This window comes from Mustelus asterias, chromosome 23 (assembly GCF_964213995.1).
Source record: "Mustelus asterias chromosome 23, sMusAst1.hap1.1, whole genome shotgun sequence".
Classification (NCBI taxonomy): domain Eukaryota; kingdom Metazoa; phylum Chordata; class Chondrichthyes; order Carcharhiniformes; family Triakidae; genus Mustelus; species Mustelus asterias.
The window spans coordinates 68,299,653-68,322,683 of record NC_135823.1 but is presented as its reverse complement, the minus strand read 5'-3'; the positions used below and the strand labels follow the sequence as shown (position 1 = coordinate 68,322,683).

The following is a 23,031-nucleotide window of genomic DNA, read 5'->3' as shown; positions in this document are numbered from 1 at the left end:
ATACACACTTACATAGATATTGTATATATTGTGGAACTCCTTTAGTTTTACTTATGATCAGTTAGCGATGACACAAGTAACATCCCATAAATAACTATGGATCTGGAACTGGATGGGAGGGAAGAACTCAGGAAAATTATAATCACCAGGGTGTGGTATGGAGCAAATTGTTGGGTCCAGGAGCTGACAAATCCCCTGGTTCGGAGAGACTTCACTCTAAAGGCGGGATTTTCCTGCCGCACTCGCCCCAAAACTGGAAAATCCCGCTTGAGGTCAGCGGACCTTTGCATGGTCCGATCCCGTGCTCGTTACGATTCCCATGGTGGACAGGATGGGAAAATCCCCCCCCCATAGGTCTTGAATTGCGGATAGCGAAGAGCATTATCGGGCAATACAGCAGGATATAGATAGGCTGGAAAATTGGGCGGAGAGGTGGCAGATGGAGTTTAATCCGGATAAATGCGAAGTGATGCATTTTGGAAGAAATAATGTAGGGAGGAGTTATACAATAAATGGCAGAGTCATCAGGAGTATAGAAACACAGAGGGACCTAGGTGTGCAAGTCCACAAATCCTTGAAGGTGGCAACACAGGTGGAGAAGGTGGTGAAGAAGGCATATGGTATGCTTGCCTTTATAGGACGGGGTATAGAGTATAAAAGCTGGAGTCTGATGATGCAGCTTTATAGAACGCTGGTTAGGCCACATTTGGAATACTGCGTCCAGTTCTGGTCGCCGCACTACCAGAAGGACGTGGAGGCGTTGGAGAGAGTGCAGAGAAGGTTTACCAGGATGTTGCCTGGTATGGAGGGTCTTAGCTATGAGGAGAGATTGGGTAGACTGGGGTTGTTCTCCTTGGAAAGACGGAGAATGAGGGGAGATCTAATAGAGGTATACAAGATTATGAAGGGTATAGATAGGTTGAACAGTGGGAAGCTTTTTCCCAGGTCGGAGGTGACGATCACGAGGGGTCACGGGCTCAAGGTGAGAGGGGCGAAGTATAACTCAGATATCAGAGGGACGTTTTTTACACAGAGGGTGGTGGGGGCCTGGAATGCGCTGCCAAGTAGGGTGGTGGAGGCAGGCACGCTGACATCGTTTAAGACTTACCTGGATAGTCACATGAGCAGCCTGGGAATGGAGGGATACAAACGATTGGTCTAGTTGGACCAAGGAGCGGCACAGGCTTGGAGGGCCGAAGGGCCTGTTTCCTGCGCTGTACTGTTCTTTGTTCTTTGAAGTTAGTTGAAGCATTTGTTTTAATTTTCTAAAATTTGCTTGATTTGGGGATGCAGGACACTTGGAAAAATTCAATGCAATCAGGCAAAGTCAACATGGGTTTGTGAAAGGGAAATTGTGTTTAACCAGTTTATTGGAGCTCTTCGAAGGAGTCACATGTGTTGTGGATGAAGGGGAACCGGTAGGTGTACTCTACTTAGATTTCCAGAAGTCATTTGTTAAGGTGCCACATCAAAGCTTATTTCAGAAAATAAAAGCTCATGGTATAGGGGTTAACATATTGATATGGACAGAAGATTGGCTGGCGAGCAGGAAACAGAGAGTTGGCATAAATTGGTCTTTTTCTGGTTGGCAGGCTGTGATGAATAGTGTGCCACAGGGATCAATGCTGGGGCCTCAACTGTTTACCATTGATGTAAATGACTTGGTTGAAGGGCCTGAAGATGTAGTTGCTAGATTTTCTGATAATACAAAGATAGGTAAGAAAACAAATTGTGAAGATGTAGGGAGATTACAAAAGGAGATAGATAAACTAAGTGATTGGTAAAACTCTGGCAAATGGAGTATAATGTGGGCAAATGTGAAATGATGCATTTTGACAGGGAGAATAAAAAATAAACTTATTACCTAACTGGTGAGATTGCAGAGCTCTGAGGTATAATGGTGTCTGTGTGTTCAATGCATGAATCACAAAAGGCTGGTATACAGTTATGGCAAGTGATTAGGAAAGCTAATAGAACGTTATCATTTATTGTGCAGGTAATTGAATACAAATGTAGGGAGGTTATGCTTCAGTTGTATAGAGCATTGATGAGAGTATATCTGAAGTATTGTGTACAGTATTGGTCTCCTTATTTAAAGAAAGATCTAAATGTGTTAGAAGCAGTTGAGAGATAGTTTACTAGACTAATGTCAGGAATGAGGACGGGTTGGAGAGGTTATGTTTGTATCCACTAGGGTTTAGAAAAGTAAGAGGTGACTTGATTGAATCGTTTAAGATCTTGAGAGGTATTGACAGCGTTCTTATGGAGATTTCCTTTTATCAGAGAATCTAGAACTAGGGAGCACTGTTTAAAGATAAGCGGTTGCTCATTTAAGACAAAGATGAGAAGAATTCTTTTCTCTGAGGGTCATATGTCTCAGGAATTCTCTTCAAAAGGCGGTGGAAGCAGAATCTTTGGATATTTTTAAGGCAGAGCTAGATAAATTCTTGATTAACAAGGGAGGCGAATGGTTATTGGGGTAGGCGGGAATGTGGGTTGAAGTTACAATCTATCACTCATGGTCTCACTGAATGGTGGAGCAGGCTAAAGGGTCCAAGTGGCCTAAACCTACTCCTACTCCTATTCCTACTCCTGACTCATAGGTTCATATATTGCTTGAAATCATGTAGAGTGAAATGAATTGGCTGGCAACGGACATCTATGATGCTGGAGACTTCAGGTGGAGATTAGATGGTTCAGTCACTTCTGGCTGAGGAGGTTGCAAATACTTCAACCTTTTCTTTTGTGCTCGTGAGTTGGTCTCCACAGTCATTGAGAATGGGGATGTCCTTCCTGTTCTCTTTCGATTATTTAATGCTCATCACCATTCACAGCAGGATGGTACGGCCTTGATGTGATCCACTGGTTTTGGATCGCTCTGTTCTGCTTAAAGCAAGCTGCTTCTGCTGTTTGGCATGCCGGTGGCCCTGTGTTGAACTTCACCAGGTTGTCACTTCATTTTTCGGTATGCCTGGTGTTGCTCCTGTCAAGCCCTCCTGCACACTTCGTTGAATCATGGTTGGTCCCTGGCTTGTTGGTAATGGGTACAGTGAGGGGTATGCCAGACCAAGTGGTTGCTGCCTTCAGAGCGAGGCAGATGGCCCAGTGGTATTATCGCTAGACTATTAATCCAGAAACTCAGCTAATGTTCTGGGGACCCGGGTTCAAATCCCGCCACGGCAGATGGTGGAATTTGAATTCAATAAAAAAAAATCTGGAATTAAGAATTTACCGAGGGCCATGAAACCATTGTCGATTGTCAGAAAAACCCATCTGGTTCATTAATGTCCTTTAGGGAAGGAAATCTGCCGTTCTTACCTGGTCTGGCCTATATGTGACTCCAATGTGGTTGACTCTCAATTGCCCTCCAAGGGCAACTAGGGTTGGGCCAACCAGCGACTCCCATGTCCCATGAATGAATGAATAAAGAAAAATATGGCGGAATATATTTCTGCTGCTGGTCCACAGCACTTTTTGGATACCCAGTTATAACATGCGAGATTGGTTATGAATTTATCCCATTGACCACAGTGGTAGTGTCACCCAGCACGATGGAGTGTATCCTCAGTGTGAAGGTATCCTTTCATCTCCACAAGGAATCAGTGGTGATCAGTCCTACCATAATTGTTATCAAAAAATGTTTCTGCAGCCTTTAGATTTGTGAGGAGGAAGCCGGCTGTGGTTTCCCCTCACGGTTTCCTCAATACCTGCCACTAACCGGGTCTGGCAGACATGTCTTTCAGGACAAAACTGTCTGGTCAGTAGCACTGCTGCCAAGCTACTTTAGGTGATGGATGTTGTGGTAACTTGCACCACAATGAAGGTAGTGGAATGTGTTGTTTAAAAGAAGTGTCTTGTTTATACAATAAAGTAATGAAATTTAACAATTACAATAACTCAGCAGCACAGTAATAACAATGAAAACTGGAGTACGAGTAAAACAGATCTTGCTTGCAGAACGCACTCTTATAGAGTCATAGAGGTTTACAGCATGGAAACAGGCCCTTCGGCCCAACTTGTCCATGCCGCCCAGTTTTCACCATTAAGCTAGTCCCAACTGCCCGCTTTTGGCTCATATCCCTCTGTACAATGTTGACTATCTACCTTATCTATGCCCCTCTTTATTTTACAGAGCTTTATAAGATCCCCTTCAAGCTGTGGACAGAAAAGCTCTCCAAAATCCGCACATGCTCAGAACCCTCAACAGACACCAGTAAAATAATTGTAGAAAAGACTTATAAGAATACTCCATACTCAGAATGAAACTGTATCAGATGTTGATGTCTCCCACCCAGCCAGCCGTCCCGTAACATAACATCTATGCAGCCTACCTATAGCGTAGTAGGAGTGGGAGAGGGGAGTCTCCAATAGGATACATTCTGTGCCGGAGGGGGCGTAGAAGAGGATCCAAGGGTAGATCTGTTGACTATGGGAAGCCAGACCGCTGAAACAGGGCTATGAAAGCATCAGCCTGAGACTGGGAAAAACCAACAGTGAGGTGGTGAAAAAGTACAGAAGCAATATGCATCAAGAATCTCAATTTCATAACCCTGAGGCACTGGTGAACATAACAACTTATATTGGTACTTTGGAGTACGTGAAGGTTTCAGAGGTTAAGGTGAGAACACTGCCACATAGCTTTAGGACCTCTCAGCTCCATTTCTGCAACTTCATTGTAGTGTTAATGTAAGCCTACTTATGACACTAATAAATAAACTTTAAAACTTCTGAAGTCAGTTTATACAAGTTTAATTTAATTTGGAGAAAAGTAAATGCATGGGTATTCAAGACTTACATTGTTACATAAATCTATATTAATATAATTATAAGTCCTGTACAAAGCAGACCCTTCCTTTACATTAATTGCTTACAGCACTTTCCTTCCTCTTTTTCCATCATATGTGTCTGTCATGGCTTTCTTTCCATCTAAACTTCCTGTTTTAACACTATTTCATATACTTTCCTCCAATTGACTTATTCTTTCCAAGTGACTCACTCCAGTCCTGATCCTCCCAGCTGTCGATTTTTACCTTCCTGCTGTGGGTAATACTGTTTTCAACATTAGCCACCTGAAACCTGAAATCAGGCTTCTCACCTGGCCTGAGCTCCCACTGCCTTTCCGTGAGCTTTCTTTACTCAGAAACTATCCCTGTTTCCAAGAGTGACCGCAGCTAAACACTTTGAAGAGCTTGAATCTGGTCCTCAGGCCATAGTCCAGGCACATGGCAGTGTGACCCTTCTGGCAAATAATGATGGAGGGGGCCCGTGGCTTTTCTGTCCCGGAATCAGAAGTGTTCATCCTTCATTTAAAGTGGCAAATCGAGTAGAAACAGCTCCACACTTTAAACTGTCTACACTTCCCGCTGCCTCGGAAAATCAGCATAATTAAGGACCCCACACACACCGGACATTCTCTCTTCCACCTTCTTCCGCTGCGAAAAATATACAAAATTCTGAGGTCACGTACCAAACCAACTCAAGAACAGCTTCTTCCCTGCTGCTGTCAGACTTTTGAATGGACCAACCTCGCACTAAGTTGATCTTTCTCTACACCTGAGTTATGACTGTACAACACTACATTCTGCACTCTCTCCTTTCCTTCTCTATGAACGGTATGCTCTGTATAGCGTGCAAGAAACAATACTTTTCACTGTATACTGATACATGTGACAACAATAAATCAAATCAAAAAGCGCACCACCACTTCACAGCTCATTGTGGGGGTACAAGCTTTCTAAACTCTTTAAAACGTTGTGGGGGGAAAGGAGGATAAAGGAATGATTATCCCCGTTCTCTGACCAAGCAGCAATGGGCAACAGGAGGATTGTGCTGTGGGTGCTGTTAAACCTTAAAAACGTCTGCAAACAAATACTTTGCTCTTCGTTTCCCTTTTGTTCACTGCCCCCAACTTGGTGAGGTGCGTTTGTACACTTCTGAAGAAAACTAACTTTTTGGTCTTTCTAAAATGAATGCCCCTTGCTTTTACAACTGGTCGTGTCTATTTCTTTGCATTTTTGGGTTTGATTTCAGTTCGATGCGTTCTATTTTCTCCTTCATATTTTACTTCAGTTTTTCTTTTCACTGTCCGCACGTTGGGAATTTCAAAAACCCGGGCTGGTTTGGTGCTCCTCTCACACCGAGGAAATGAGAAGACAAGGAAATATTCCGGAAGAAAACCTGGAGAGGGGTCCCTGTACTTCAATCAGATTACATAAACACATAATTACCCAAATAGGCAAGTCCACAGATCTTCTGCATGACCAGGAGATGTGATTTTGTCAACTACACTTGACGAGGGAGATCTTTCTCTCTAATGGATTGTGTACTGCAGTTGCATTGTTGTTGCGAAACAGGTAAGTAGTTTCAGGATGCTGGAAGTTAAGGAACGCATGCACAGTCTACAATCTGCATTTCAACCAGGGGCTCCAATAAATAATCAGTTATTATGCAGCCTCATATAGTCTTTGAAAGTGATTCTGTAGTAAGGTTGTACACTGCAGGTTTAGGGTTTGTGCTGCAGTGTTATGGGGTTCGCATGAAAGAGCTGGAAGTTTGTTGTAATAAGTCCTCAGAGGCAGATCCCTTCACCAAGATCCCTTTATTTACAAGTCTGACAACAGCATACAGAGTGCTTTTAGTTCGCCGTCTACACTCGGAGCCCCAGAGGAACTGACGCGCCTGGTTAAGTACAAAGCAAGAGGCTCCCTGATTGGCCCATCAATTTGGCTCTTAATCAGGGAGTTCATATTCTAACAGGCCCACCTCAATTGCCTAATTAAAGTCATTGCAGGTGTGTTGATTTACAATGGCCAATTGTAGCGTTGAATACATTTATGGCAACTCATAGTGTTACAGAGTCTTGGGTGAGTGTCAAGATATGGAATAGTTGTTTAGTTTTTTTCTCGGCAGATTTCTTTGTGTGAGTCATCTTCTGATGCATCTATTTTATAGATTCAGCAGGTAATGTGTACCTGTTGACATGAATGTTGCGTTGCTTTTACCCTGAGGAGGGTGCCCTACCTTATGCAACTACTGATCCGTTTGTCTATCCATAAAATAGGTTCAGGAGGTGAACCATCTGTATTTGTCCATAAAATCAGTCCAGTGCCTCCACATTTGAATTCCATTCATTTCATTTATGCTCACCTTCATCTCCCGAGCTTTGTCAAAGGTCGACCAGTGTCTAGAATTCATTCTGAAGACTGAAACAATATCTTTCTCACATGGGGGTGCCATCTTTTGGTTGAAATGTCTGTCTGCTCAGGTGCATGTAAACAATCTCACAACACTATGTTAAGATCAGGAAAGTTCTCCCTGTGACCTAGCCAACATGGATTCCATAACCAACATCACCAAATATAGATGCGGCCTCTGATCATTCATCCCACGTGTTTGTGGGAACTTGCTGTGTGCAAGTTGGCTATCTCAGCCTATAAAGTAATAAAGGCCACACTTTGAAAACACTTCAATGTCCCCGAAATGCTTTGGGACGTCCCAAGGATATGAAAGGTGCTATATTAATCTGAGTTCTTCCTTTATTTTCTGCAATTCAGCCCGAGAGCCATTTCTTTCATTTATTAAATGTTTGCTAGGGTTTGGTGGGAGGATATTAGATTCTGGAAGGAGGGAATGGATTAGTGTAATCCCTTTTATTTTATTTTTTTTCTTAGTTTATCTGAAGAGAAAATAAATCAATGAAAGGTATATGCTGCACAACTAATAATGATTGCAATAACATCAAGACAATGAAATCTCTAATCTCAAGCCACATTTCACAAGATTTTGTGCCGTGATTCATGGGCACGCTGTTTCAATATCTTCCTATTTCTCCATGAAGAAATACGTCTTCTGTTGTTGAGAACACAATGTTTTTTCCTCTTTATTTGGTTCTCCAATTCACTGTGATGAAATTTCAGACATAGAAAGCCTCAACTGGGCAAAAAGTTAGATTTACTGTCTCCAACCTCGGGCCTGCGTAGCATCGTCCATTGTAAAAGCATGAAAAATATGCGTTTGCTACCTCCACTATTTCTCCTGCCTCCATTTGCAAGTCCCCTTTTTCCCTAATCGACTCTACTCTTTTCCTAACCACCCTTTATTTATATATATATCTGTATTCCTTTATGGGAAGTGGATGCTGCTGGCTCAGCCAGCATTTATTGCCAATCCCTAATTGTCCTTGGGAAGGTGGTGTGGAACTGCTTTCTTGAATCGCTGCAATCCATGTGGTGTAGGTACACCAACAGTGCTGTTAGATTTTGATCTGATTTGATTTGATTTATTATTGTCACATGTATGAGTGTACAGTGAAAAGTATTGTTTCTTGCGTGCTATACAGACAAAGCATACCGTTCATAGAGAAGGAAACGAGAGAGTGCAGAATGTAGTGTTGCAATCATTGCGAAGGTGTAGAGAATGATCAACTTAATGCAAGGTAAGTCTGTTCAAAAGTCTGACAGCAGCAGTTCTCAAGACTGTTCTTGAGTCGGTTGGTACGTGACCGCAGACTTTTGTATCTTTTTCCCGACAGAAGAAGGTGGAGGAGAGAATGTCGGGGGTGCGTGGGGTCCTTAATTATGCTGGCTGCTTTGTCGAGGCAGCGGGAAGTGTAGACAGAGTCAATGGATGGGAGGCTGGTTTGCGTGATGGATTGGGCTACATTCCCAACCTTTTGTAGTTACTTGCGGTCTTGGGCAGAGCAGGAGCCATACCAAGCTGTGATACAACCAGAAAGAATGCTTTCTATGGTGTATCTGTAAAAGTTGGTGAGAGTCGTAACTGACATGCCAAATTTCCTTAATCTTCTGAGAAAGTAGAGGCATTATTTATTTATATATCTGTTTTTATTTATACAAAAATAATCTTTTCCTAACCACTCTTTATTTATATATCTGTATTTCTTCATCGGATATGGGTGCCGTTGGCTCAGCCAGCATTTATTGCCAATCCCTAATGTCCCTGGGAAAGTGGCAGGGAATGCTTTCTTGAATCGCTGCAACCCGGTGTGTAGGTACACCCACAGTGCTGTTGGGGAGGGAGTTCCAGAATTTTGACCCAGCGACAGTGAAGGAATGGCGGGCGATATATTTCCAAGTCAGGATAGTGGGAGGAACTTCCAGGTGTTGGTGTTCCCGTGTCTGTTGCCCTTGTCCTTCTGGATGGTAGTGAATATAGAAAACCTTGGGGTTCTCCTATTTGTTCGTCGCCAGTCTCTTTCCATGCTCTCTTCTTGTTAGGAAACAGTGTGACACTTTATAGATAGTGGGAGTTGAGAGATATCGTGCTGCGGTATAGCTCAGTGTCACAAAAACACATGCAGAAAACTGGGACGGCACGGTGGCACAGTGGTTAGCACTGCTGCCTCACAGTGCCAGGGACCCGGGTTCAATTCGCAGTTTGCGTCATTATCTGTGTGGAGTTTGCACATTCTCCCCGTGTCTGCGTGGGTTTCCTCCGGGTGCTCCGGTTTCCTCCCACAGTCCGAAAGATGTGCAGGTTAGGTGCATTGACCTGAACAGGTGCCGGAATGTGGCGACTCGGGGAATTTCACAGTAACTTCATTGCAGTGTTAATGTAAACCTACTTGTGACTAATAAATAAATAAGCTTTATTTATTTACTCTTATTTACTTTATTTGATACTGTGTTTTTGGATGATGTCGCTGAGGAACACCTGTGGGTGAGAAATAGATGTGGAGATGCCGGTGTTGGACTGGGGTAAGCACAGTAAGAAGTCTCACCTGGTGTTGTGAGACTTCTTACGGTGAGAAATAGGACAGCGTTAAGGATAGTTCCTTGGGGAATATCTGAAACATTGCTGCAGAAGCAGGAAAATAAGTCCTTACAGGTGATTCCCTGGCTACGATTGGATATATAAGAATGGAACTTGGCGGGTGCAGTACCATCCAGCTGGGCAAAAATGTGAAAAGGCATTTGGAGTAGGAGGTGTTCAGCCAAGTCTAAGGCTGCAGACAGGTTGGAAAGGGAGTGAATGGTTAGTTACCATGGGTTACAGTCACAATGAAGATCGAGTTATTGCTTTGGGCAAGATTGTCTGTTCCCGGACAATTTGCTGGTTTGTCAAATTTTCATTGCCGCCCTCAACTAGTTCTGCATGGGCGGGGCCAAAAAATCCTGGCCTTTGATTTGAAGCCTTTTGCTTTTGGAGTGATGAGTGTTACTGTCCCAGTCTGTCTTTTATCTTGTGTAAGAAGTTTAACAACACCAGGTTAAAGTCCAACAGGTTTATTTGGTAGCAAAAGCCACACAAGCTTTCGGAGCGCTGCCCCTTCTTCAGGTGAGTGGGAATTCTGTTCACAAACAGGGCATATAAAGACACAAACTCAATTTACATGAATAATGGTTGGAATGCGAATACTTCCAGCTAATCAAGTCTTTAAGAAACAAACAACGTGAGTGGAGAGTGTGTTAGCTTTTATTAACAGGGGGTTGGAGTTTAAGGGCCGTGGGGTTATGCTGCAACTGTACAGGACCTTGGTGAGACCACATTTGGAATATTGTGTGCAGTTCTGGTCACCTCACTATAAGAAGGATGTGGAAGCGCTGGAAAGAGTGCAGAGGAGATTTACCAGGATGCTGCCTGGTTTGGAGGGTAGGTCTTATGAGGAAAGGTTGAGGGAGCTAGGGCTGTTCTCTCTGGAGCGGAGGAGGCTGAGAGGAGACTTAATAGAGGTTTATAAAATGATGAAGGGGATAGATAGAGTGAACGTTCAAAGACTATTTCCTCGAGTGGATGGAGCTATTACAAGGGGGCATAACTATAGGGTTCGTGGTGGGAGATACAGGAAGGATATCAGAGGTAGGTTCTTTACGCAGAGAGTGGTTGTGGTGTGGAATGAACTGCCTGCAGTGATAGTGGAGTCAGACACTTTAGGAACATTTAAGCGGTTATTGGATAGGCACATGGAGCACACCAGGATGATAGGGAGTGGGATAGCTTGATCTTGGTTTCAGATAAAGCTCGGCACAACATCGTGGGCCGAAGGGCCTGTTCTGTGCTGTACTGTTCTATGTTCTATGTTCTTACTGTGTTTACCCCAGTCCAACGCCGGCATCTCCACATCATGACTTTTATCTTGTGACCAAATGCTGTGGTCTGGGTGAATTTTCCAAGCTAATTCTGAATGTTCATAAAGACAGAGCAACTGTTCAGCCACTTGTTTCTTGTGTACAGTCCCCTCACTGACACCCCCAGCTGACAGCTAACATCACACTCCCATTGACACAGGACCTCAAATACAAACCCCCTCACACTCATCTGGAATCCCACAGTCCCTACTGGAACATACTCTACATACTGTCAGCAGCCCCACCTCCCCCAGGTTGACTGCAAACATCACCAATCGCAACCTGGTAACTAAGTCCCAGCGGTGAAGACCCAGGTTTCAGCCTTGCAAGGAAAATCTGGGCAATCCACAACTGTTTGAGGACGGGCTGGGGGAGACACTCCACTTGCTCCACATGAGGAACAGGTCATTGTGGTCATCCTAATCAGACCATCACCCATTGACTGAATTTCCGCTCTAAGAGATCTGTCCTGGTGGCATCACAATCATTCACATATGGAAATCTTGTGGTGCAGGAGATGGACCGCACGCTGTTGAGGGCCCTGTCGCCAACTGTAGGTGGGAAACCACAGTTGAGGAAGAAGGAGCACATATTGGAAGCACCACTTTGGAAAGTGGCATCATCGGAACAAAGGACTGCCATCAGCAGACTTTCCCCTTGTTTTTGTGGCTATGACTCATCTTTCATTCCCTCACCCTGCAGTATAAATATCTCCCACTTTCTATGTCTTTTAGCATTGACAAAGGGTCATCTGGACTCGAAACGTCAGCTCTTTTCTCTCCTTACAGATGCTGCCAGACCTGCTGAGATTACCCAGCATTTTCTCTTTCGGTTCCAATCATTCACATTGCGTCCGACATTGATGAATTGTTAATCTCAAGTTCAAACTATAACTGCTCTCCCACCCATATATAAAAAAAGAACTAAAGAGAATGTTCACAGAAAATGCATCTGTACAATTCATCCTAATGGAAAGGGGCTAAGATTTTAATGTTTTGAAATGTAGTACCATTTGGTAGTTCCATGAAATTGAAAAATACCTCTTTAAAAGTGTTAAACATTCAACAATTTGTATTTTTATGTATGTGTCAGTATCTTTAAGTGTTGAGCGTAAAATGCTGGAAAGCCTTTAATTCTGTCTTCTCCACTGTGTCGATTTTCATGATCTTCAATAATATTGTACGTCATTATAGAGAGTGAAGACTGTTTTCCTTGATAACAGCATTGCAGCGGTGCGTGCAGTGTAAAGTGATGAATTATCTATAATCCCCTTGTGCTCAGGTTCCTCGTAATTGAAGATGGGAACTTCACGCTTTTCTGAAGCACTTGCAGTTGGGTAGCAGAACGTTATCTTTGTCAGCATCAATGTGAGCATGAAACATTTTGTTTTGTTTGATGGCAGGTTTACATTCGGATCAAAGACGATGAATGGAACGTCTACAGAAGATACACTGAATTCAGGGCACTGCACACCAGGCTACGGACCAAGTTCCCTTCAGTCAACACCTTTCATTTCCCACCTAAAAAAGCTATTGGAAACAAGGTACCTTTTATAGGTTTTCTCAACATGCACACATATCATCATTCATAAAAATAAACGTCGCTGATCTTCCACTGTTTGAAATCTCATGAGATTTCACAAACTGATGTAACTTTCCCATTGGAGGTCAAGCTTGTGTATTAGATTAGCAGCATGCTTCAATTAATATGGAAATGACAATAGCTTTTAAACAGAAAGAGGGAGATAACTTCTTGCCAGGATACTAATTTTTGTATTAGTTTTAAATAAGAACAAAGAAAAAGTACAGTACGGGAACAAGCCCTCCAAGCCCATGTCGATCGTGATGCCCTAACTAAACTAAAAACAAAATCTTCTGCCCTTACTCGGTCCGTGTCCCTCTATTCCCTTCCTGTTCATGCACCCATCCAGATGCCTCTTAAATGTTGCTAATGTGCCTGCTTCCACCACCTCCTCTGGCAGTGCGTTCCAGGCACCCACCACTCTCTGCATGAAAAACCTCCCCTGCACATCTCCCTTAAAATTCCTCCTCTCACCTCGAACCTGTGCCCCCTTGGAATTGACATTTCCATCCTGGGAAAAGGCCTCTCATAACTTTTTAGATCTCTATCAAGTCACCCCCTCAGCCTCCTTTTTTTTGAATTATTTTGTTGAAATATGATTTTTTTTCCCCTACTCAGTCTTCCATAATCAAGCATAATTACTAACTAAGGGGTTGTTCTAATGCAATCCTTTGCTATCAACTCTATTATTACAGCTGGTCGGAAATTTTGCCATTTAGAAGTGCAGAAAAGAGCAAAATGTGAGAGATTGGAGTCAATTTTATCATAGTAATGTCACACATGACAAACTGTGATAGCTTCATGATGGGGTGATAGTGTGGTATGTTGAATATAGTTGAAGGAAAAACTACCAACATTTCTGAGGTGGTAATCTTATTTGCAATGATACTGTTTATAATTCCAGGATAAAATTGGTGGGAAACCATTGGTGAGGTAGATATTGAGTGAGCTAAATAGTGACTCACTGTTTACTGAATGAAACATTGAAGCAGAACCTGTTGTTTTGTCCAGTAACACAGCCAAGAAATGATTGCTGTGGTAATGCAGATGGACGGTAACAAATTGGATAAATTGTTATCACACGCTGACACCTTGAACAATCTACTTCTGAAACTGCGTAAGAGCAAATAGCATTGTGTTAATTAACTCCCACAGCTCTACTTTCAATATATTTACTTCATTCTTGCAAATTACCAAAATGTCAGGTGCTGTTGAAACAGATATTATGCATGAGTAGCAGTGTACAATTGATTGAGCAAATCCATGGGGCAGGCAGATTAAAAAGTGTGTGAGCTAAAGGACAGGGTGAGGAAATAAGACTAATTGGGCTAGCCCTGTTATGGAGCTGTCGACAGCATGATGGGCTGTCAAATTCTGTGACGCTAGCTCTGAACCCCACTTTGCTCAGAGCCAAAATCCACAAAAGCTTCATGTTTTTAGGTGTCCAGATCACCAACAACCTGTCCTGGTCCCCCCATGCCGACACTATAGTTAAGAAACCCCACCAACACCCCTACTTTCTCAGGAGACTAAGGAAATTTGGCATGTCAGCTACGACTCTCACCGATTTTTGCAGATGCACCATAGAAACCATCCTTTCTGGTTGTGTCACAGCTTGGTATGGCTCCTGCTCTGCCCAACACCGCAAGAAACGACAAAAGGTCGTGAATGTAGTCCAATCCACCATGCAAACCAGCCTCCCATCCATTGACTGTCTACGCTTACCGCTGCCTCAGCAAAGCATCCAGCACAATTAAGGATTGCATGCACCCCGGACATTCTCTCTTCCACCTTCCGTCTGGAAAAAGATACAAAAGTCTGAGGTCACGTACCAACCGACTCAAGAACAGCTTCTTCCCTGCTGCCGTCAGATTTTTGAATGGACCTACCTTGCATTAGGTTGATCTTTCTGTACACCTAGCTATGACTGTAACAATACATTCTGCATTCTCTCGTTTCCTTCTCTATGAACAGTATGTTTTGTCTGTATAGCGGGTGAGGAACAATACTTTTCACTGTATACTAATACATGTGAAATAATAAATCAAATCAGGTGCCGACTTTGAGGCAGCATGGGCACTTCGATAGCCTGCAGTCACATGAATAGTTGGCCAGTGAGTAATGTTTTGAAAGTTTAAGGTTTATTTATTTATTGTCACAATTAGGCTTACGTTAACACTGCAATGAAGTTACTGTGAAAGCCCCCTAGTCGCCACACTCCGGCACCTTTTCAGGTACACTGAGGGAGAAGAGTATACCATGGCCAATGCACCTGACCAGCACGTCTTTTGGATCTTTCTCTACACCCTAGCTATGACAGTAACACTACATTCTGCCCTCTTTTCTTCTCTATGAACGGTATGCTTTGTCTGTATAGTGCGCAACAAACAATACTTTTCACTGTATACTAATACTTGTGACAATAATAAATCAAATCAAAGAAACCGGAGCAGAAATCTTCAAAAGATATCCACCTACTTTCTCCGAGGCAGATACAGGTGGTCTGAGTGGTCTGTGGGCAGGAAGGAAAATTGGGGATGGAGGGGAGAACTGGTTGGCTGAAATCAACCTTGATTCTTGGTTGTAAAGCAAATGTTTTAATTTGTGACAATGTCTTTTCCCAAAACTTGGAAGCTGTATCTGAAATAAAGGATCAATAAATAAGAATTTATTTAATAATAAAGATCTTAATAAAACAATAGCAAGAGGAAGTGGAACCACCTAATCGACCAGTCTGACCATCTCCGCTTGACATTTAATGGCATTACCATCGCTGAAATCTCCACTGTCAACATCCTGGGAGTTACCATTCAGAAAGTGAACTGCATCAGCCAGGTGAATATTGTGCTACGAGAGTTGGTCAGAACCTGGGAAATCTGTGGAGAGTAACTCACTTTCAAACTCCTCAAAGCCTCTCCACCACCTGCGAGGCAAAGACCTGAGTGACGGAATATTGCCTGGATGGGTGCTGCTCCAACAACACTCAGGAAGCTCAATATCATCCAGTTCAAAGCAGCCCACTGGATTGACACCCCATTCACCACCGTTCAACATTCACTCTCCACCACTGACACATAGTGGTAGCAGTGTGTACCATCTTCAAGATGCACCGCAGCAACTCATCAAGCCTCCTTCGACAGCACCAACCAAACCCATGACCTCGATCACCTGGCAGCACAAGGGCAGCAGGTACACGGGAACACCACTACCTGCAAGTTCCCTGCCAAGCCACTCACCATACTGACTTCATAGAATCATAAAATCCCTACAGTGCAGAAAGACTCATCAAGTCTGCACCCAACTCTGATAGGGCATCTTAACAAACCCTATTCCCGTAACCAGACATATTTACCCCGCCAAATCGCCTCATCTACATATCTTGGGACACTAAGGGACAATTTAGCATGGCCAATCTACCTAACCTGCACATCTTGGGACGCTAAGGGGCGATTTACCATGGCCAATCAAACTAACCCGCACATTTTTGGATTGTGGGAGGAAAACAGAGCACCCGAAGGAAACCCACGCAGACATGGGGAGAACGTGCAAACTCCACACAGACAAGGCCGGAATTGAACCTGGGTCCCTGGTGCTGTGAGGCAGCAGTGCTAACCACTGTGCCACCCATGTCAATCTCCACTTTGCGCCGATCTACGCTTGTCCTTGCCCCGCCTCTTCCACCCACCTGTCCAATTTTGGGTGGGATATTCCAGCTTTCCATGCCGGTGAGATCCTCCGGTTCTGCCGACGGCGCACTCCCGCCGTGGGTTTCCTGGCAGCACGGAGTGGATTCAATGAGAAATCCCATTGACAGCAGTGGGACCAGAAGATCCTGCTGCCAGCCAAACACCCACCGGCAAGAAACACATCGCTGCGGGTGGTGGTCAGAGAATTCTGCCGTATATAATTCAATACATTTCTACCTTGCTTCAGTTCTGGAGAAGAGTCATACAGACTTGAAGCGTTAACTCTGTTTCTCTCGCCACAGATGCTGCCAGACTTGCTGACTTTATTCAGCATTTTCTGTTTTAATTTCGGATTTCCAGCATCCGCAGTATTTTGCTTTTATTTGAGTGAAAGCAGGAATCCCGAGGGCTAGAAGCCTCAGTGCTCTGAAAACTGGGTGAATGGCCCGGCAGACAGTACTGCGCCCGATCTTACAGCAACATTCCCCCCACCCCCGCCCACCCCCACCCTTTGAAAATCACACCACTTTCTGGAGACATCAAGATGCAGCTTTCGTGTCTGGGAACAGGATTTTCAATGCCCCCCCCCCCCCGACACCCTGTTTGCCCCCTCCTGCAATGGAAACTTCAGCCCTATGTATCAGCTGATTTTCCTGGGTGCCCTCTGTCCTGGGCAGCTCCAGAATGCACAACATGTGCTGCTCCTCTCCACACCAAGCTGCAGAGCAATGTGGTGAATCAGGACACTGGCACGATACGGAACTGCCCCAGCAAACAGAAGGAACCCGTAACGTTGAGCCAGGTGGCCAGCCTCGCTGCTGCTGTTGTAAATTAGCAGCCAAAGTACTCCAGTGTGAGCTACAAATGAGAGATTCCCAACTTTCTTTGAGAAGGTATTCGGTTAGCTGCCTTGGCTTCTCTGTTTAGGGAGGCGGTGGCATAGTGGTATTGTCGCTGGATTAGTAATCCAGACACCCAGGGTAATGCTGTGGGGACCCGGGTTCAAATCCCACCATGCCAGATGGTGAAATTTGAATTCAATAAAAATCTGTAACTAAAAGTCTACTGATGACCATGAAACCATTGTCAATTATTGTAAAAACCCATCTGGTTCACTAATGTCCTTTAAGGAAGGAAATCTGCCGTCCTTACCTGGTCCGGCCTACATGTGTCTCCAGAGCCACAACAATGTGGTTGGCTCTTAAGTGTCCTCAGGGATGGGTAATAAATGCTGGCCCAGCCTGCAACACCCACATCACATGAACAAATAAATTTAAAAAACAAACATATCAACCACCCGTTGCTAGTTTCTTGGGCCGCATCTACATCTTGGCCCCTGGGCTGCAACGCAGGGTAATTGGGGAAGGAATCCATTGTTATACATTGCAATTCCTGTCATAGGGTAGTAACAAATACACAAACACAAGGACACAGAAATTAGGAGGAGCGCACCATCCAGTTCCTTGAGTCTAATCTGTTGTTCAATTAAAGTCTTGGCTGATCGTATTGTGACCTCAACTCCACTTTGCTGTCTGCCCCCAGACCCTTGCTTCCCTTAAACAGGGAGAGGGTTGATGCATTTCAGAAATGTTTCATAGAACAAAATCATAGAAATACTGTCATACTCACCATCTTATTGCTCTGGAATCAGTATTAAAAAAACGATTGCTAAAATAATGAGCACATTTTCCTGGCACAAAGACTAATGCGATACTTCTGAAATTTCTGGAAAATTAAAGTAATAATTCTAAACACCTATTCTTACACATGCCTTCAACTGAGTTTATGTTGCATCATCTAATTTGACCAGTTTTAGTGAATTTTACAGTCTTGGCATATCGACATGCAATAACACTGACTGACACACTGGAAATGACGCAGGAGTTGTTATTTTGATTCACCAGCCAACGTAATAGACCACTTTTGCTCATGTCGAACTCAACTCTCATGCCAGTTACATTCAACAAACCTTCACTTACAAAGCGTGAAGATTACAGGGCTGCACAGTGGTTAGCACTGCTGCCTCACAGCACCAGGGACCCAGGTTCAAGACTGGCGTCAGATCACTGCGTGGAGTTTGCACATTCTTCCCGTGTCTGCGTGGGTTTCCTCCCGGTGCTCTGGTTTCCTCCCACAGTTCAAAAATGTGCGGGTTAGGTTGATTGGCCATGATAAATTGACCCTAGTGCCAGGGGGACTAGCTAGGGTAAATGTGTGGGGTTACCGGAATAGGGCCTGGATGGGATTTTGGTTGGTGCAGACTCGATGGGCCAAATGGCCTCCTTCTGCACTGAAGGGATTCTATTCTATGATTCTATAGAAGGATAAATTCACTCAAAATGTTAACTGTGTTTCTCTCTCACAAATGCCTTTAATGTGAGGGAACAATGTAACGGAAACTCAGGGAAGCAGAAAGAGGAGCAGAGTGCAACACAAATGTAATCGGAGCAGAGTCCAGTATGATAGTCACATCTGGATTCAAGTAGCTAATTGCATTCGTGATCAGAAAATAATAAAATAATAGTCATCTTTGTTGGGCATGTGAACTCAACACTCATTTGCGTGGCACATGCGTGTGAACTTTAAACTTGTACATTTTTGGCAAAACAGTAATACAAAAAGCAGTTCTGTAGAAGGGTCAATTAACTCAATATGTTAACTGTGTTTCTCTCTCTCACAGACGCTGCCAGACCTGCTGAGTTTATCCAGCATTTTCTAATTTAATACAAAAAGCAGCGTGTGAGTGTTTTTTGATTGTTCTGAGTGCTTTAGTTCCTTAGACACTGAATAGTAGATGTTTAAATAGAAATACATGCAAGGTATATTAACCTGTATTTTGAGCGTATGCAAGACATTTTCTCCCAAAGAATTAGGGCATGTGACTAAAATGGTATCGCCATAGCCACAACTGTTACTCATTAGCAATTTCTATTGGACACTGAGCTAAGGGAATAAATAGCAATAAAAAGAAAGTCTCACGTTTTATACAACAGGCGAGATTCTCCGGCCTCCCAGCCCCGTGTTTGCTGCCGTCGGGAGGTGGCGCGTTGTTTGCTAGCGGAGCGATTCCTTGATCCTGCTCCTGTCAATGGGAATTCCCATTGACGTCACTCCACGCCAGCGGGAAAAGTGCAGGCAAGGATGCGCTGCGAGTGGGACCGGAGAATCCCAGCGGCATGAACGGCCGGAGAATTCCGGCCAACATTACTATATTCCAAAGTCTTTCATCGACAGTGATTTTTTGTGTGAGTTGCAGTCCCTGTTACTATGTTGGTAAATATAGCAGACTTTCCTGCACAGCAAAGTGCCACAAACAACAAAGTCCAATGACAAATAATCAATAATCCATTTTGTTGTCGACTGCAGCAGTAACTGGTCACGACAGTCAGAGCTTTGGCGTTCTTTGAACGGTGCCATGACATCTGTGATTTTCATCTAAAGCAGTACAACACGTGGATGGACTTCAGTTTAACGTCTCATTTAAAAAAACACCTCCCAACAGTGCAGCACTCCATCAGTCAGGACATGACTGGGTACCAATTATTTCTGGATACAGGACATTCTGGAAGGAAAGGGAAGGAAAGGAGAATGGGTGGCAGTATTGATTCAGGAGGATATTACAGTGGATGGAAGCTATCCTGGAGAGGTCAAGGACTTACTCAGAGCTAGGAAACAATAGAGGTTCTATTACACTACTGGGTATTCTATAGGCCCCCAACTAGTGGGAAAGATGTAAAGGAACAAGTTCACAAGGAAATTACTGAGATATGCCAAAAGCTATACGGTAATTATAATGGGGCACTTTCATTATCGTAATAGGTTAGGATTTTAATAGTGTAAAGGGTAGAGATGGGAAAGAGTTTCTCAGTGGTGTGCTGAGGGATTTTGGAGATCAGTATGTTGTGACCCAGGGAAAAAGGATGTATTGGTGGATCTGTTCTGGCAGGTGAGGTGGGTCAAGTGAATTCATAGAAACCCTACAGTACAGAAAGAGGCCATTCGGTCCATCGAGTCTGCACCGACCACAATACCACCCAGGCCCTATCCCCCTACATATTTTACCCACTAATCCCTCTACCCTACGCATCTCAGGACACTAAGGGGCAATTTTTTTTTAGCATGGCCAATCAACCTAACCCGCACATCTTTGGACTGTGGGAGGAAACCGGAGCAACCGGAGGAAACTCACGCAGACACGAGGAGAATGTGCAAACTCCACACAGACAGTGACCCAAGCCGGGAATCGAACCCAGGTCCCTGGAGCTGTGAAGCAGCAGTGCTAACCACTGTGCTACCGTACCGCCCATGACAGTTACATGACAGTTGGGGAACCTTTAGGAAGCAGTGATCATAGGTTTAGGTTAGCCACGGGAAAAGACAGAGCAATCCAGAGTAAACATAATGATAAGAGGATTGGGGGTTGGGGATTGGCGGGGGGTGGCTGCAGTTTCAATGGGATGTGAATGAAGCTGATCCTGGCAACTTAGATGTGGAGATGCCAGCGTTGGACTCGGGTGGGCACAGTAAGAAGTCTCACAACACCAGGTTAAAGTCCGACAGGTTTATTTGGAATCACGAGCTTTTGGAGCGCTGCTCCTTCATCAGGTGAGTGAAGTGTTTGGTTCACAAACACGGCATATATGGTAACTTAGTATCAATGATTGACGTGGCAAAACCATAACGAAGCAATGGACTACCTTTAACGAGGTGATATTAGAGTGCAGTGAGGGTTCATTCCCCTAAAGGGAACAGGCAGGACAAAGTCACAATTCTCCGGGTGAGGAAATAGAGGGAAAGATGAAGCAGAAAAAGGTGCACATGACATATGGCAGATCGATAACTTAAGTGAGAACCTGGCTGAGTGTTTAAAGCTCAACAGGGGAGTGAAAAACAAATGAGAAGCAAAGTGAGAAAATTAGAAAAGACTGGCAACTAGCATAAAAGAAAATCCAAATGTATTTTATAGGCAAATAATTAGGAGGAGGCGTGTGGCCCATTTAGAACCAAAAAGGGGATTCACACAGGGATTCAGGGGTACTGAATGTGTACTCTGAAACCCTCTTTACCAAGCAAGAAGATGCAGTCAAAGTTGATAGAAGAGGGAACTGAGGCATTGGATGGACTAGACATTGATGAAGAGGAATTACTGGAAAGGCTGGCTGGGCTTAAAGTTGTTCAGTCACTAGCACCTGATCATGTGCATCAGAGGGTACTGAGGGAAGAGAGGGTGGATATTGTGGAGACATTGTCCATAATCTTCCAATCCACCTTAGATACAAGGAGGATGCATTAGGGTGGTGAACTGCAAACAATGTAGCCTCGTTCAAAGAAATGGTACCAAAAGAGAAAACACTGGAAAATCTCAGCAGGTCTGGCAGCATCTGTAAGGAGAGAAAAGAGCTGACGTATAACGAGAGATATTGTGAGCCTAGTCAAAGAGAAAAAGGAAGCATTTGTCAAAGCTAGGAGGCTGGGAACACACGAAGCAAGTGTGGAGTACAAGGAAAGTAGAAAGAAACTTAAGCAAGGAGTAAGGAGGGCTAAAAGGGGTCATGAAAAAGCATTGGCCAGCAGGATTAAGGAAAGTCCCAAGGCTTTTTATGCATATATAAAGAGCAAGAGGGTAGCCAGGGAGAGGGTTGGCCCACTCAAGGACAAGGGGGGGAATCTATGCATAGAGCCAGAGGAAATGGGCGACATATTAAATGAGTACTTTGCATCAGTATTCACCAAAGAGAAGGACTTGGTGGATGATGAGTCTGGGAAAGGGTCTGTAGATAGTTTGAGTCATGTTGAGATCAAAAAGGAGGAGGTATTGGGATTCTTGAGAAACATTTAGGTAGACAAGACCCCAGGGCCTGATGGGATATACCCCAGAATACTGAGAGAGGCAAGGGAGGAAATTGCTGGGGCCTTGAGAGAAATCTTTGTATCCTCACTGGCTACAGGGGAGGTCCCAGAGGATTGGAGAATAGCCAATGTTGTTCCTTTATTTAAGAAGGGTAGCAAGAATAATCCAGGTGAGCCTTACTTCAGTGGTAGGGAAATTATTGGAGAGGATTCTTCGAGACAGGATTTATTCCCACTTGGAAATTAGCGAGAGGCAACATGGTTTTGTGAAGGGGAGGTCGTGTCTCACGAACTTGATCGAGTTTTTTGAGGAAGTGACGAAGATGATTGATGAGGGTAGGGCAGTGGATGTTGACAAGGTCCCTCATGGCAGACTGGTGCAGAAGGTGAAGTCGCATGGGATCAGAGGTGAGCTAGCAAGGTGGATACAAAACTGGCTCGGTCAAAGAAGACAGAGGGTTGCAGTGGAAGGGTGCGTTTCTGAATGGAGGGCTGTGACAAGTGGCGTTCCTCAGAGATCAATGCTGGGACCTTTGCTGTTTGTAATATATATATAAATGATTCGGAGGAAAATGTAACTGGATTGATTAGTAAGTTTGCGGATGACACAAAGGTTGGTGGATTTGCAGATAGCGATGAGGACCATCAGAGGATACAGCAGGATATAGATCAATTGGAGACTTGGGCGGAGAGATGGCAGATGGAGTTTAATCCAGACAAATGTGAGGTAATGCATTTTGGAAGGTCTAATACAGATAAGAAATATACAGTAAATGGCAGAACCCTTAAGAATATTGATGGGCAGAGGGATCTGGGTGTACAGGTAC

The 23,031-nt window shown here is 44.0% G+C and overlaps 1 protein-coding gene across 1 annotated transcript in view; it reads left to right on the top strand.

Annotated features, from left to right (window-relative positions):
* The window catches only part of snx29 (sorting nexin 29), a 591,176-nt gene that overhangs the window by 485,992 nt on the left and 82,153 nt on the right, over window positions 1-23,031 (top strand). Inside the window, exon 19 of the mRNA XM_078240877.1 lies at window positions 12,490-12,630. Within this exon, the coding sequence (XP_078097003.1) occupies window positions 12,490-12,630 (141 nt within the window). The remainder of the gene's footprint in view (window positions 1-12,489; window positions 12,631-23,031) is intronic.